Here is a 17,846-nt window from a genome sequence, read left to right on the forward strand (position 1 = left end):
AGTATTAAATTGGTTGATGTCATAATCTTAAAACATGTCTATAATGCCAAAATACAATATAACGCCATCGCCTCACATATGGCTGTTTGGTTGTCTGTATGTGCCTACTTGATATTAATGGGACTTGTTTATTGCTTGCATGACAACTCTAGACCAGGCTAACATGAACCTTTCTGATCATCAAAAAATGGAAAAGACATGAACCTTTGGGCATGTACAATAAACCTAGAGATATCTGACGACTCTTTCATTTTTTTATCATCTGGACGTATCATAGAAGTATATAGTCGTACTGTGGGTTTTGTAGTTATGAAAACTGACGACCACATAGTAAGAGACATCAATCTTCTGGAAGCTACCCTCGCAAAAAAAAAAACTTCTTGAAGCTAAATAGCTAAAATTGTAGATATCTACAAAAAATATTTGTGAATATCACCCTATATCAGTCAAATTTTACAAGATCACCAAAACTATGAACCGTACAATTATTCAATACTAAGCCACACTGGATTTATTCAAAATAATTTCAGAAACAATCCGTTTTTCAATCACACAATCATTTCTATTCTCCCAAAAAGGACAATAAAATAAAGACACACTATTATATGCACTTATAGCCTTATGTGATTAGCCGTTCAATTATATTGAGGCCCATATTGATGTTCCAGTCATTTTGGAGTTTAATATTTTTAGTTTATTTAAACCTAATATTTTCAGCTTGTTAGTTTAGTTCTCTGAACATGAATTCTTTGTCGCCGATTCTGAGATGTGTATGACTTCTTTTGCAAGAAGGGACAACTACTTCATCCAGCTGTGCATCTTCTTAATTTTTGGCCAATGAAGAAATGTCTCAAGTGTAGAAAAAAGGTTCTGAAACTGTGTTCGACTTTCCAGGAAGAGGCAGGCCGATCTGTGTTCCTTTGTCTACGACAAGGGGATTCTTGCTAACCTTGGTGAAATGCATTCTCATTTTCTCGTATCCCGTGAAGGCCTTACAGAACAGGAGTGATAGACTATTAAGATGCTTCTCGATGCCCCCCGTTCTGAACAAACAAAGCAAAACAAAATTCTGCCTTCGCTTGGGCATCTAAGGCACTAATGCATTCTCGCCGAGAGAGGATTGAGTTTGTGTCCTCACATGACTAAAACAGAATTGTGCATGTATATATTTATAGATGCAGAATAAGAAAGAAGAGTCATCACAAAAAGAAAAGAGAAAAACAAGGAAGACTAACCAAAGGTGGAAACATTTAAGAGTTTAGGTGCATATAAATAAGAGGACGTACTGCTCCATAAAAACTTTGTGAACTACTTTGGGCATGATAGATTGATAGGTAGGCTGCATCAACACCGATCAGGCATGTCAAAATGCAAGCTATGGGTGTTTGGTTGTCTGTATGGCCCAACAGATGTTAATAGGAATCATTTGGTTGCTTGCATATGACTACTCTAGACTAACATGAACCATAAAGCATCATTGTGCACGTAGAATATATGTAGATATATCCGAGAACTCTTGCACTTCTTTATCATTTAGACTTAAGATAAAAGTATATAGTTCTATAGTAGGGCTTGTAGTTACAAAAATTACTGTATTGTATACCATCTGTTAGACTTGTCAAAGGGGAGTGACCTTACTAGCACTTATGCCATCTTTGTAGTATGGCATATGAATCAATTCACATTTTGTTCAAATGTTACAACTCATGTTGCATGTGTGGTAGGCCTTGGCACCTCACCAAAACACTCGGAACTTATTCTACTCCAAGCATATAGGTACGCATTTTCAAGAGTAGTGGAAAGCGTCATGCGCAGTACTACTTGGTCTCAGGGAAGGGACTTTGTATATTGATCATACTTGTCAATTTGCTCAAGCTTTGGAAGGGGTGGAACACCTGGGTCTTCAATAACAATAATTGACAACCAGTGGAAAATGGGCCGAAAATCCAGAAGACAAGATAGACCTGCCAAGTTAAACTACACCCGAAGCACAACAACACTTCCAGCCTCCAAATACACCACAACACCCTACACAGCATGTGGGCACCATTTTTCCAAGCCACCGCCCCTACATTCAACACTCACACTGCAAGCTATAACGCCGACACGACCTAGATGGCCAGAACCCAGGTTGCACCCACACTTTTGGTAGAATCGATAAACCAAGACATAACGCTTATGCATTTCTCCATACCTTAAATTGAGACATGTTAAATTTAAATACTTATCCGTAGCATAAACGAAGCCATAACGCAAAGTGGCATCAAAGAATATACGTCCAATAGTCTTCTGTTCTCGAAAAAACAAATTAGTCTCCTATTGGTCGCCGGATGCACAAAGTTCACTACCATTCTATTCTTGTTCTATTTATCTAAATTATCTTCAGCCACAAGAACACCTCCATAGAGGAACTAAATACTGGATATATTAGCATATTTTGGATTAATGTAATCCAGAAGTAGAGATAATAAACATGGCAATCACAGTATGCAACTCATACTGATATCTAAGCATGTGAGTACATACAATACATAGAAGCGAAACATCTATGAACACAATATATAAGGCTAGAACATGAACGAGCAACTAGGGAATGAACAAATCATACCCTCCGGTTGGCTAGGCCAACGTGGCAGCGGCAACCGCACCCTCAGCATCGTCCGCGGCCTTCTTCTTGGCGGCTTCGCCAATGGCCATGGAGTCGATGCAAGGGAAATAGTCCAAGCAGAGGAGGACGGGGATGTATCGGAGTAGTCACCCTGAGAAGCTCCCCAAAAACCTTATCGACCTTCTCTCGGGAAGGATCCCGAAGGACGGGGTTCCGAAGGCACCTGCTCTCCCGACCAACCATGCACGCGGTCGTCCAGATGGGATCGCCGGAGACGGCACAGTGAGAGAAACAATAGATGACGGCTAGGATTGCGCGAGGAGGAAGAAAGTGCTGGCTGCACTGGTCAACGCCTCCTTATATAGGCCCATGACCGAGTCCGTGAATAGCCCACGGTCCAACGTCTTGGACAGTGACACTTCTGTTAGCGACTCATTAATTAATTCAAGATTAATTAATCATTCCTAACCGATAAAAATAAAGCGCATAGGTGTGAGATCGGCTCAGCTCATTCTAGCGGCGCGCGCGGTGGAGGAGGAGGAGCGTACGTGTACGTCTCCTCTTTTCAAACTCCCAACGGCATGTGGAGAGCAATCCTTATAAAGGGATCCAACTTTCCTCCACTAACATCATGTTTATTTTTTATTTTTCATTACATTACATTACATAATCATTCATAGGGAAAGTATCGGGTGCTCCCGGTGCTCCAATGTCAAAAAACATTTTTTATATTCAACAAAATTCTGAAAATAATGTGAATGTTCACAAGAATGTGACTACAACCCCTAAACATTTCAGGTCCAAACTCATAATGCACATTAATAAACAAAAAAATACAAATTCATATGTGAATAGTGTCAAGGTTGCTTTTGTCTTTTTTTACACTATTCATGCTAGATTTCACTTTTTTGTTTCTTAATGTGCATTTCGAGTTCGGATCTAAAAAATTTAGGGACCGTAGTCATATTCGTTGTGAACATTCACAATTCTTTTGGAATTATTTTAAACATTTAAAAATATATTTTTGACGTTGGAGCACCAGGAGTATCCCAAGGCTAGGAGCACCGACGCCCAAAAACACTGAGGCCCGAGTGTTGATGACTACAGAGTTCATTTTTTTGTGATTTGCCAGTTAATTTCTCCTAGCAATATTCCTTGCTTTGACGTCCGTTGTGAGACTATTCGGGATAAATAAAACTAATTCATCCAGCTACTGCATCTTGTTCATTTCTTATTCTATGGCAGAAAACTCATGTACGTATAATAATCTGCCCAGGCTACTGAAGGGAAGTCTCAAGAGTAAAAAACGTTCGAATCAGGGTTCAGCTTTCCAGGAAGAGTGTACATCAGAAACAGGCCGGCCGATGAGTGTTCGTCCGTAGGACGATTTGGAGACTTGCTCTACCGCTACCGTATAATAATCCCGATGAAAATCCCCGGAAAACTGACGGAAAATGGATGGAGAAGGCACAGAAAAACCCCCGTCCTACGCCGCGGAGTCACATTCCTTTTCAATTTCCCCGAATTCTTATTCTTATTTATTTATTTAATTATTTAATCCATTCAGCAGAGGGAAGCATCGCAGGGATTACCCCTTCCGACCCCCGCACGCGTGCAGGCGACGCAGCGTGTCCATCGTTCACACACACATGCAGGACTTCACACACACATCGGTTTTCCCTGGCGGTGGCCTGTCAAACGTGACGACGGAAGTACACATACCTGCTGCCCTCTGCAGCAATACATGCATGAAGACGGACAGCTCTTGCATTGACCCGTAAAACTCTGCGTTTGCATCGATCGATCTCTGCATGCTGCACAGTGAGAGGGCAACAGCGAGACGAGGAAAGCGACAGAGAAATTAACGGGCGGACTCGGGCTCTTGTTCTTCCCACCCATCTCCACTCCATTCCACCTCCGCATGTCCCTCTTGTTCCTCTCCACCGCTAAACCTCTTCGTCCTCTCGATCTGCAATCGCCTCCCCTCTCCTCCTCCTCCTCCTCCTCCTCCTCCTTCCCCTTCTCCTGACTGGGATCTCGATCGGATGAGATGGCCGACGCCAGCGCCGGCAACAATGCGGGCAGCACGAGCAACGCCGAGGTCCAGATACAGATCCCTGCAGGTCAGATTGCCATCACTCTCCGCTTGTCGAATTTTCATCCGTTTTGGACGGTTTACTTCTGTTCAATCCGTCCGGCCGTACGTTGGGCTGTTCGTTGCCTTCGCTAAGCCCACGGTCCAATGGCGCGAACGCGGGCTTAAATTGATTTACAGTGTTGTTCTTCCAAGGGTGAAATGTGAACATGAGGGAATGAAAGGAAACAATTTTACTTGTCAAACTCATAGTGATTCTGTCATTGACGTCACTGAATTTTACAGTTCTCGCTGTAAACCACAGGGCCACCCAAAGCCGAGCCGGGGGCACCATCCAAGAACTCCGGCGCCAAGAACTGGCGGTGGTGGATGATGGTGTCGGTGGACGTCTTCTTCGTCGTCGCCGGCCAGACGTCCGCGACGCTGCTGGGGAGGTACTACTACCACCAGGGCGGCAGCAGCAAGTGGATATCAACGTTCGTGCAGACCGCTGGCTTCCCCATACTGTTCCTCGCCCTCTTGTGTTTCCCCAAGTCGTCCGGCGGCGGCGGCGCCAGCGGCGACGCCCCGGTCGCCAAGGTCGCGGTGATCTACGTCGTCCTGGGGCTCGTCATAGCCGCCGACGACATGATGTACGCCAGCGGCCTCAAGTACCTCCCGGTCTCCACCTACTCGCTCATCTGCGCCAGCCAGCTGGCCTTCAACGTCGTCTTCTCCTACGTGCTCAACTCGCAGAAGCTCACCGGCCTGATCTTCAACGCCGTGATCCTGCTGACGCTGTCGGACGCGCTCCTCGGGGTGAACCACGACGAGACGGAGGACATGAGCGGCATGCCTCGGGGCAAGTACCTCATGGGCTTCCTGCTGACGCTGGGGGCGTCGGGCACCTACTCGCTCATCCTCTCCCTCATGCAGCTCACCTTCGAGAACGTGATCAAGAAGCACACCTACACGGCCGTGCTCAACATGCAGATATACACGGCGCTCGTCGCCACCATCGCCTCCATGGTCGGCCTCTTCGCCAGCGGCGAGTGGAGGATGATGACGGAGGAGATGGACACCTTCCGCTCCGGCCAGTTCTCCTACTTCATGACGCTGGTGTGGACGGCCGTGTCCTGGCAGATCACCTCCGTCGGGGTGGTGGGGCTCGTCTTCGAGGTCTCCTCCCTCTTCTCCAACGTCATCAGCACCGTGTCGCTGCCCATCGTGCCCCTCTTCGCCGTGCTCATTTTCCACGACACCATGGATGGGATAAAGATCATATCCATGCTCATCGCCGCCTGGGGGTTCGTTTCCTATCTCATGCAACACTTCATCGATGACAAGAAAGCTAGGAAGGCGGCAGCTGGTGGCTAGTAGAGTATATATATGGTCCTTGGTGCGCTAGGAATTAATATTTTTGCTCTCTTCCAACCTAATCTGTTAGCTGCGAGGACCTAGGAGGTGTTGCTAATGCTATATATGTTGCAGGATTTTCTTCATAGAGTACTGCCTTCTGTATTATCTGTGTATGCTACTGAATAATAATAGAATCTTCCCATTGAAAACTCTCTTATTTCTATCATCTTGTCTCCACTCCATGTCAGAAGTTGGAAATTACCAATACAGACTTACTTCTACTCCTCCGTCCCATAATGTAACTTTTCGAGTAGATGATTTTTCATATAAAAAGCTTTTTCATCCGAGTTCGTATGCAAAAGTTATGCCCATTTTACAAATTTCAGAGAGATTTTGTAAATAAAGTCGAAATTCATATTTGTAAATTTTCCCAACAAATAGACCACATATCACATGTGAAACTTATTTTCTTTTATTTTTTTGACATTTCCATCATTTTCTTTTTTTTTTAAACTGAAAAGGCGATCCACCGGGGGGGGGGGGGTATAGTTTGAAAATGGGACCTTTAGTACCGGTTCGTGGCACGAACCGGGACTAAAGGTCTCATCCCCATTAGTCCCGGTTCGTGCCTCAAACCGGGACTAAAGGTCTAATCTTTAGTCCCGGTTTGTGGCACGAACCGGGACCAATGGTTGTGGGCCAGGAGCGAGGCCCATTGGTCCCGGTTCATCCCACCAACCGGGACCAAAAGGTCTAGATGAACCGGGACTAATGCCTTAGCCGCACGAACCGGGACCAATGCTCACATTAGTCCCGGTTCTAGACCCGGTTCTAGACTGAACCGGGACTAATGGGCTGAGCCGGCCTGGACCATAGCCCTGTTTTCTACTAGTGTCAATTTCATCATGGATGCAGAATTCGGTCATATCGCACACACGCAAATTCCATTTCTTGCACAACAATATCTTTTACTACCTATCTCGAGAGAGAGCACGGTGAGGCCAGTGCCGCTTTTGGGATCGAAGTGGACAAAGATATTTAATGCTCCTTTATTAATGAGGGGGGTAGCACTAGTAGAAAAAGGGTCATTAGTCCCGGTTCATAAGGGCCTTTAGTCCCGGTTTTCGAACCGGGTCGTTACTAAAGGCCCCCCCTTTAGTCCCGGTTTCTTACACGAACCGGGACTAAAGGCCCTCCACGTAGCCGCTGGCTAGAGCTCCACCAGCTCCACCTTTAGTCCCGGTTTGTAACATCAACCGGGACTAAAGGTAAAAAAAATTTAATTTTTTTCTCGATTTTCAAATTTCTGAATTATTTTATAATTTAATCTCTAATCACCCACCCCTCATCACTGCTCAATTTAACCTCTAATCTCTAATCACCCCTCATCATTCCAAATCATCCGACCGGTCACCCATCCCTCTCACTACTCCAGCCCGATCACGCTTAACTTTCGGGTTCTATTCTCCTTCGTTTCCAAGTCTGCACTTGTTGTTTTCCTGACAATAGTAAGATGTCAATCCTATTAACCCTCGGGAGTTTAGCTTGAGCATGAAGTCACACATTTCACTGTTTGAGTTTGAAACTATTATTGTACAAAACAATAAGTATTTAGTAACACTAATATTTCTTGAATAAATAGTTTGACCATAGTTTGACCACAGTTTGACCAGATTTGACCAAAATTCAAAAAAATCAAAATAATTATTTAGTAACACTAATATTTCTTGAATAAGTAGTTTGACCATAGTTTGACCATTGTTAGACCACAATTTGACCAGATTTGACAAAAATTCAAAAAAAACTGAAATAATTATTTAGTAACACTAATACTTCTTGAATAAGTAGTTTGACCAGATTTAACGAAAATACAAAAAACTGAAATTTGAGCATAACTTTTTTCCTTTTAGAATTTGAGGATTCTAAAAATTTGCAAACATGCCGTAGGCTGTCAAAATCGGGAGCGGATTTCGTTCTGAACATTTTGATATATTATACGTAGCCGTTTTATATTTTCCCTACATTTTTGCAAAACATATCCAAATTTAAGTTTTTAAATTTTCCTAACTAGTAGATTTAGTAATATAACTACCTCTCGAAGGATTTTATTTTTTGAAGTTTTTATCATTTTCTTTTGATTTTTTCAAAACAAAAAAGGCGATCCACACATATCCAAATTTAAGTTTTTAAATTTTCCTAACTAGTAGATGTAGTAATATAACTACCTCTCGAAGGATTTTATTTTTTGAAGTTTTTATCATTTTCTTTTGATTTTTTCAAAACAAAAAAGGCGATCCACACATATCCAAATTTAAGTTTTTAAATTTTCCTAACTAGTAGATGTAGTAATATAACTACCTCTCGAAGGATTTTATTTTTTGAAGTTTTTATCATTTTCTTTTGATTTTTTCAAAACAAAAAAGGCGATCCACACATATCCAAATTTAAGTTTTTAAATTTTCCTAACTAGTAGATGTAGTAATATAACTACCTCTCGAAGGATTTTATTTTTTGAAGTTTTTATCATTTTCTTTTGATTTTTTCAAAACAAAAAAGGCGATCCACACATATCCAAATTTAAGTTTTTAAATTTTCCTAACTAGTAGATGTAGTAATATAACTACCTCTCGAAGGATTTTATTTTTTGAAGTTTTTATCATTTTCTTTTGATTTTTTCAAAACAAAAAAGGCGATCCACACATATCCAAATTTAAGTTTTTAAATTTTCCTAACTAGTAGATGTAGTAATATAACTACCTCTCGAAGGATTTTATTTTTTGAAGTTTTTATCATTTTCTTTTGATTTTTTCAAAACAAAAAAGGCGATCCACACATATCCAAATTTAAGTTTTTAAATTTTCCTAACTAGTAGATGTAGTAATATAACTACCTCTCGAAGGATTTTATTTTTTGAAGTTTTTATCATTTTCTTTTGATTTTTTCAAAACAAAAAAGGCGATCCACACATATCCAAATTTAAGTTTTTAAATTTTCCTAACTAGTAGATGTAGTAATATAACTACCTCTCGAAGGATTTTATTTTTTGAAGTTTTTATCATTTTCTTTTGATTTTTTCAAAACAAAAAAGGCGATCCACACATATCCAAATTTAAGTTTTTAAATTTTCCTAACTAGTAGATGTAGTAATATAACTACCTCTCGAAGGATTTTATTTTTTGAAGTTTTTATCATTTTCTTTTGATTTTTTCGAAACAAAAAAGGCGATCCACCTGGGGGTAGAGTTTGAAAATGGGACCTTTAGTCCCGGTTTGAGACACAAACCGGGACTAAAGGGCACCCTTTAGTCTCGGTTCGTGTCTCAAACCGGGACTAAAGGGCTCAGGTGAACCGGGACTAATGCCTTAGCCGGACGAACCGGGACCAATGCTCACATTAGTCCCGGTTCGTGACTGAATCGGGACTAATGTGAATATTGCCCTGTGACCAAAACCATGTCTTCTACTAGTGTAGCTAGCTTAGTTCATTTAATGAGTGTGAGAGGTAGGTGATTATAGCCCCTCCTAATGCTCCACCTTGTACCAGTGCGAAGGTTGTCAACTAAGCAAAAATTCTGATGTGACATGTTAATTAAGAAGTAAGGTGACCTCAGACAGAAACATTGCTAAGCGCGTGTACCTAGGTGGAAACACAAATCCGAGTCTATACCTAATTAAATGGAGGGAGCTTGGCAATCAAAAGCTAAGAACCAATGCATTGGGAAGTCTAGTTGCTAAGCCTTTTAATACAATTAGCACCTCATCCAAGCACTCATGCACTGGAAGAGGTCAAGTAGTAGATGTACTACTTTGAGGAGACGAGTCTAACTAGCTAGTGGAGAGGGAGAGAGAGCTAGTGAGTGAATGGAGTAATGGAGGGGTAAGAGATATGGGGAGAAGGGAGAGAGAGAAGAATGTAAATGAGAGAAAGATGAGACATTAATGGAGGTGATGGAGGGGAGAGAATAAAAAGAGAAGAAAGCAAGTGTGAGAAGAAAGTAAGGAGAGAAGGAAGGGGGGAGGGACACAGAGGGGGAGGGGAAGGTAAAAAGGTGGTTACTGCGCTTGGCAGTAGCGCGGGGTATAGGGCCGCACTACTTCTAAGCCTAGTAGTTGCAGCGCGGGACGTTTGGGTCGTGCTAGTGACAAGTGGGGCCCATAGCAATAGCGCGGAGTTCCTGGGCCCCCGCTGCTGCTATCTAGTTAGCTGTAGCGCAAGTTTTGTACCCCATGTTGTTGTTGTGTCCTATCCTGGGGACATGATGAGGACCACTTAGCAGTAGCGCGGGGTCCCTGTGACCACTTAGCATGTAGCACTTGTATCTAGCCCACGCTACTGCTAAGTAGCAGTAGCGCTGCCACTTTACCCCACGCCACTGTTAAGTGATTGTCAATAGGAATTTCCCTAGTAGTGGATGCTTTTAAAATTTAAAATAATATGCTGCTAAAAATACAAAGAGTTGTAAATCTTGAGATTCTACATCCCATGAATACATTGGCCCACTTTATACATGGTGTGAAAGTAAGCTCAACCAGATTCTTTTGATTCGATCTCTCCAACCAAACACAAAAACGGAATCAACTCATTCTACATTTCTACAGCTATCAAACACAGGAATAGAACCGACCTGTTCCACTCGAATGGGACCAAACATTCCATTCCATTTGGTTCTGGAACCAAACACACCCTTAGGAGCCTATGTCACATAAATAAGAGGAGGTACTGCTCTGTAAAAATATTGATCATGCATGTCAGATGCAAGCTATATGGTTGTTTGGTTGTCTGTTTGCTCCCACCAGATATTAATAGGAGTTGTTTGATTGCTTGAACCTTTGAGGTCGTTAAAAGACACATGAACATCTGGGCATGTACAATAAATATAGAGATATTTGAGGACTCTTGCACTTTATTATAATACAGACTTATCATAAAAGTATATAGTTATACAGTGGGTTTTGTAGTTAAAAAAACTGACGACCACATAGTAAGAGACATCGGAAGAAACTATGAATTTGTAGATAGCTTCAAAAAATATTTGTGAATATCATCCTATCAATTGGATTTTACAAGATCACAGAAACTATGAACCGAGGGATGCACTTACTCAATATTCAGCCACATTGGATTATTCACAACAATTTATAAATCAATCCGTTTTTCAATTACATAATCATTTCTAGTCAAATTAAGACACATTATTATATTCGCTTATAACCTTCTGTGATTAGCCGTTTAATTATATTGAGGCCCGACTTGATGTTCCACTCATTGAGGAGTTCAATATGTTTCAGTTTTTTTCAAACCTAATGTTTTCAGTTGGTTAGTTTAGTTCTCTGAATCTTTTGAGGTCTGTTCTGAGAAGTGTATGACTATGCTTTTTGCAGGAAGACACAACTATTTCATCCATCTGCATCTTCATAAATTCTGGCCAGTGAAAAAGGATCTCAAGTGTAAAAAAAGGCTCCGGAATTGTGTTCGACTTTCCAGGAAGAGGCAACTCGATCGGTGTTCCTCTGTCTAAGATTAGGGGATTCTTCGTAACCTCAATGAAATGCAGTCTCGCATCCCACAAAGGCAAGGCCAAAATACCGAGAAGATCCCCTGAAAACCGCCGGAAAATGGATGGTGAAGGGACATGAACTCCTCATCTTACCGTCTACCATCATCGCCATCAACTATAACTTGCCGTCCAACAACTTCGTCATGTTCCTGCACGCTGCTAACACACTGCTGGCAGGCCGCGCGAGATACACTGCCAGTGCCGATGGTCGTCTTTGTTGGTATGCAGTCTCTTTTGGGATATACTCATCTCATATTCCTTATACTAATTAATGATCTCCGTATTCCTAATACTACTTAACAATCTCTTCATTTTCTCGATGCAGGAGCAGGGGCTTAGCTAGGACCTACGATGTGCATTCATACGGAGGCAAAGTGTTAACACACTTCTCGATGCCGCCTGTTCCGAAGAAGCAAAGCAAAACAAATTTCTCCCTCCGCTTGAGCATCTAAGAAACTAATGCATTCTCACCGAGGGAGGATTGAGCTTGTGCGTCACATGAGTAAAAACAGAAGCGTGTATGTATATATTTATAGATGCAAAATAATAATGAAGAGTAACAAAAAAAAGAGTAACGAAAGGTGGAAACATTTAAGAGGCTAGGTGCAGCCATAAAAACTTCATGAGATCTTGGGCATGCTAGATTGATAGGTAGGTTGCATCAACATCGACCAGGCATGTCATATGAAGGCTATGGTGTTTGGTTGTGTGTATGCGCCCGCCAGATATCATTAGGAGTCATTTGCATGATTGCATGACATTATTGTTGTTAGGATATCTAGAAAAATATTTAGTTGAAATTTACAAGATGTCTCAAAAATTATATGCTGTGAGATTTGATTGCTCAAATACGTCGAGATTGGATTATTCAATTTTTCATTACATGATCATTACTAGTTAGTTTTTCTTCCAAAATCGAAAATGACAATAAAGATCCTACATCCATTGGCGTTCAAAAACACTGAGGCCTGAATATTGACGTTCAGTTGGCTGTTTCGGTCATGTACTTCGATCTGTGCTTTATCTACAAAGCGTGACGAGAGACTGTTCCGACGAATGTTGATGTTGAGTTGGATGCAGAGTCCAATCTTTTTGACTGGCCGGTTCATTTCTCTGAACATTATTTATCTGCTTTGACGTTCGTTCCGAGGCTGTTCCGAGAGATACTTAGAACTAGTTTTTGACAAGACGGGACAAAGCTACTTCATCCAGCTGCATCTTTACTCCATTATTTCACTACTTTAGAGAACTCATTTATTAAAATCCGTCCAGGATAGTGAAGTAAAAAACGGTAGAAACCTCGTTCAGCTTTCCAGGAAGAATGCATATCAGGAAAAGGCCGGCCGATCAGCGCTCCTCCGTTGGAGGATTGGAGACTGGCTCTATAGGTTAATCTCGATGAAATGCAGTCCTGCATAGTCTGACCAAAACGCCCAGAAGACGCCCTGAAACCTCACGGAAAATGGACGGAAAAGGCACAGAAAAAAAAAACGTGCTACGCCGCCAAGTCAAGTCTCCGCTCCCCGTCTTCGCGGTCCTCTTTAACCCCGTCCAATCCCCGCACCCGCGCAGGCGACGCAGCATCTCCATCGTTCACACACACATGCACGACTTCTTCAGCTAATGGCGGCTTGTGCGAGATATATAGACGGCCCGTGCCGTCTCCTGCTCTTCATGTTCGCGCGCGCTAGCTAGCTGGTAACACGCTGCAGCCTCTCACTTTGTTTCGGAGGGATGATCGATCGATGCATCAAGCTGGTTGGGATCGGTACGTGTGTGGTACCTTTGTAAGTTACTACGCATTTTGTATTTTTTTTATACTGGTTAATTGGTGGTCTTTGCATTTTTCTCGACGCAGGAGCATTATTATACTAAACGGCCTGCTAACAATATGACAGAGAAATTGTATACAAGCTATATGACAAGTTGTTGCTAGTATCAGAGCCAAGAGATTTTGAATTCAAGACTTGTCTGTCGTTTCCTCTTGCTTGGAAAGCTTGCCGGCACAAAAAAAGCATGGCGGCGTTGGAGCAATCCTATAGCTAGAGACATTTTTTCACAGAGCCAGACCTACAAGCGGAGGTGGCATCACTTAATTTGGAAGAAGGAGGCCCCACCCTGAAAATCTGGGAGGGAGGGATGAATTAGGAGGCAACACGTCTGCCTATAAGACTCTTAGTGTAGATAGAGTCCGTAAGTGGAGCATTTTCGGCGGCTTTGACATTTGGATATCTCTCCTCCAACCTACTCCCTCCGTTCACTATTATAATATGTTTTGGATACTCTAATATGAACTACATACAAACTAAAATGAATAAACAAACGCTAAAATGTGTCTATATACATCCGATTCAGAAAATAAGTTAAAAACATCTTATAACGGTAAGAGCCCCCGCTTCAATATATACCCCCCCCCCCCTCTCACTAATAAATGTATAAAAGGTAATATGTACCTTTGGCAAATCGTACTCACTTTCGCATGTGTGATGGGTCACCCGCTGGAACGCATATGCCTTACTTTACGTTTTTTTCCTTTTTTTAGCACTCGAAAGCCGCTGGAACATATGAGCCGTACTTTACGTTTTCCTTTTTTTAACCTAAAATAATAGGTGTGCGGAGTGAGTTCGAATTTCTGGACCTACTGGTTTATTTCAACCCGCTGTAACCAACTGGGAAGCCAACTAGTTTGCATAGTTACTTTTTTTCTTCGTGTTGCGTGCTTTCCCACTTTGGTTTTCTTTCCTTTTTTGGTTTTGTTTGGACTTTTTTCTTCTTTTTCTATTTTCTTTCCCCTTTTCTTAGTTTCATGAAATTTTCTAATTCATGAACATTCTTTTAAAAACCATGAACATTCTCTTAACTTCGAATTTTTTTATCAAATCCATGAACTTTTTAAAAAACAATTTAACTTTTTCGAAATTAAAAAATTCACAAAATTGGAAAATTCACAATTTTTGACAAAAACATTTACAAGTTTGACAAAAAGTTCTAAGCGTCAAATACGCGATGAGAGCGATTTCGCTGCCTAGTTGGCCCAAGGCCTAAGCGTTTTTTATTTTCTATTTTTTGTTTTGCTTCTCTTTTTTCATTAATTTATTATTCTTGTTTTTGAACTTTATTATTCCACTTCAAATCTGTTAAAAAGTTTGAAATATTATTTGGAATACCAAAAAATGTTCTTATTTCAAATATTTTCTATTTTTTAAGAATATTCTAGATTTCAAGAAATGTTCTTGTTTTCAAAAAAAAATTTGTTCACCAATATAAGAAAGTTTGTGTTTTAAAAAATGATATATTTTAAAAGGTACGAATTTTGCAATTTGTATTCAAAATTTTCATTAATTATTGGATATTTTTAATAATTTTAAAAAAGTGTTCAGGTTTGTAAAATTTTCATACAAAATTTGAAATTCAAATTTCTTTTTGCAAATTTCAAGAAATGTTTTGGGCATAATAAATATTCATGTTGGTTGATAATGACAGAAATTGCTAATAACACAAGTATTTAAATCAGAAAAAACTACATGCTCAGGGATGCCCCCGTCTAGCCTAGTCTGGCACACTCCTCTAAACTGGGGATTTTTGGACTATGGTTAAATGAGCCCAACTTCTTGCAGCAGCTTGGCACAAAAATATGAGGCATCCATGCTAGGTTGAACGACTTCTGACACCGTTTGTACGTTGCGGCATATCCGTCCATTTATCGGCCTTTTTTCACCAAGAAACTGTAGAAAAGACAAAACTTGTCGAAAACCCAAACAACTTGGCATGATGCCATGAATTTGTCATAAAATAACATGAAAAAAATTGACGGCATTTCAAGGATGTCGAGAAACAACGAGCTCATAGACAGAGCCTTCTGGCCTATCTGGACACCCTCTCTTGAATATGGTCTATTTTTGGACATTCTTAAAATGACCCCAACTTTTGCAAGCAGGTGGACATGCCCATGATAGGCATCCATGACATATTTAAATCATTTCCGGCACCAACTAGGCGACGATATCGCTCCCTTCAGGCGCCTATTGGGGAAGCCCAAGCTCTCGCGGATTTGGAAAAATTCATCGATACAAAAATGTTCCTGTTTTCAAAGTTGTTCACAAATTCAAAAAAATGTTTTTTTAATTTGTTCAAATAATCAAAAAAATTCTGGGGAGTTTCAAATAATGTTCATGCTTTTAATGTTTTTTAGGAATTTAAAAATGTTCCTATCTTTAATTGTTTTTCTATGCAAATATAAAATAATTTCAGGGAAATTCAAAAAAATCGCTTGAATTTTTTTGTTCATACTTCTGAGTTTTTTAGTTTCAATTTTTTAGTCTATTTTTCAAAAATGTTTGTGTTCCAAATTTTCTTTGCTCTTTTTTAAAATGTTCATGTTTTGACATCCTGAGCAATTTTTAAACATACAAATATATTTTTTTCAAATTTATGTAAAAGCTTTTAAAGTAAGTTTTGAATAAAATTTGAAAGTTCAATTTTTTGGGAAAAGAGAAAAGAATCAAAAAAGGATTTTTTTTGAAAAAGAAACAAAAATTAAATAATGCGAGAAAGACCAGTTTCGCTATGGTAAACTGGTCGCTATCATCAATTTTTTTAAACAAATTGTGAATTAAAAAATACAAAATACAATTTTTCTTAATTTTTTTAAAAAATCATGAATATTAAAAGCAAAGGAAAATGAAAAAAAATAAAGAGAAAGAGAATAAGAAACAAAAGAAGTAAGACCGGCTAGGCAAAACCAGAAAAAATGGAAAACAAAATAACCCTCAACCTCCTCGGCCAAACAAAACCATAAAAGAAGAAATGTAAACCTGCGACCTCCTCGTTTAGTGGGACACGAACAGAAGAAAGAAGAAAGAAAGAAATATAAGTATTCACATTAGGTGAGTTGTCTGGTTGGCTACTACAGCGTACGCTTAACAAGGATGTCGTGGGTTTGAATCACGCCCCGCGCACTTTTTTAAACGTAGAGGTGTTTGTGTATGTACGAGCAGTATGTACACATACCGGCGCGGGTGACATACTTTTGAAAAAGATCATCCTACCCTTTATTATGAAAGGGGTATAAAGAGATCTCCTTTGACGTGTTTAGAAGGTTGTAAGTGTAACGGTGAATGGATGGGATAGCTTTTTCTTTTTCTTTTAATCACGAATGGAATAGCTTTTTTTCTTTTAAATCGCGGATGGAATAGCTACTAGGCTACCCTTTTTTCAGATGATGAAAAGGGAATCTCTCCCTTTCTCCCACAAGCGCAACCCACCCTTCACCCCCCTGTCTCCGCTTGGCGTTGACTAAACGAATTCCTTCCGTTGATGGGATCAAGCTTATTCTTCGTAATCGGCTAACCTCTACTGCCGTCGCAAAACTCACTTCTTTAAACTCGTTGTTGCAGGACTGTTTGCTTTCTTAGGTCCCGGATACCTGTCGCTTGCTCAACGGTGTTGCCTTCTTCACTCGTGGCACGTATGCTGCTCTCTCGGTTCAGCTTGCTGAACCAAGGCTTGCTAAAATTTGCGATTCAAAGGTGCCAAAAAAGTTTATGATTTTTGGTTAGTTGTTCTACCTTGATCGCCTTAATACAAGGCACAACCTGCACAAGAAAAACATCCTAGATACTGAAGTTTTCCCAAGATGTAGTCACTTGGTGGAGGATCGCGACCATCTCTTCTTTTTCTGTCCAGCAGCCCAAGGGATTTGGAGTGCAACGGGCATTTGGCCTACGACAGCGCCCATTAGCGAGCTCTTCAACACTCCGCTTCCCGCGCAGCTGCCCACTTCAATTCATCCCTTCATGTTCCTTCTCATCCTTTTGGAAATATGAGATGCCAAGAACAAGAAAGTTTCCCAAGGCCTTGATATTGACACGTCTATTTCTGTTAGAGCTATCATGGATGAGTTGGTTATTTGGTCTCATCAATTTAAGTCTGATCCCTTGAAGGGCACACCGGCTTGTGGCGTGAGTTCCTCTCCTCATATCACCCCCCCCCTCCCCCTCCCCCCCCCCCCCCCCCCCCCCCCCCTCCCCCCCCCCCCCCCCCCCCCCCCCCACACACACACCACACACGCCCCCCCACCAACCCACTGCCCCCCAGCACTCCTTCCTCCCAACGCGCCTGGCCGCCCTGCGCTCGCCGGCCTCCCTCCTTAATTCACTAACCATGGCATACTCTGTAAATACGGCTGCTAATGAGGCGCCAATCAAACGATCATATGATGGTGGACTAGCCGACGACTAGCATGACCC

The 17,846-nt window shown here is 41.1% G+C and overlaps 1 protein-coding gene across 1 annotated transcript; it reads left to right on the plus strand.

Annotated features, from left to right (window-relative positions):
• Positions 1-4,633: 4,633 nt before the first annotated feature.
• Positions 4,634-6,059, plus strand: LOC125506037 (probable purine permease 11). Its single transcript, XM_048670921.1, has 2 exons — positions 4,634-4,731; positions 5,008-6,059. The coding sequence occupies exons 1-2, from the start codon at positions 4,659-4,661 to the stop codon at positions 6,057-6,059; spliced, it is 1,125 nt and encodes a 374-aa protein (XP_048526878.1). The 5' UTR covers positions 4,634-4,658.
• Positions 6,060-17,846: the final 11,787 nt, after the last annotated feature.

Source organism: Triticum urartu, chromosome 5, assembly GCF_003073215.2.
Source record: "Triticum urartu cultivar G1812 chromosome 5, Tu2.1, whole genome shotgun sequence".
Classification (NCBI taxonomy): Eukaryota; Viridiplantae; Streptophyta; class Magnoliopsida; order Poales; family Poaceae; genus Triticum; species Triticum urartu.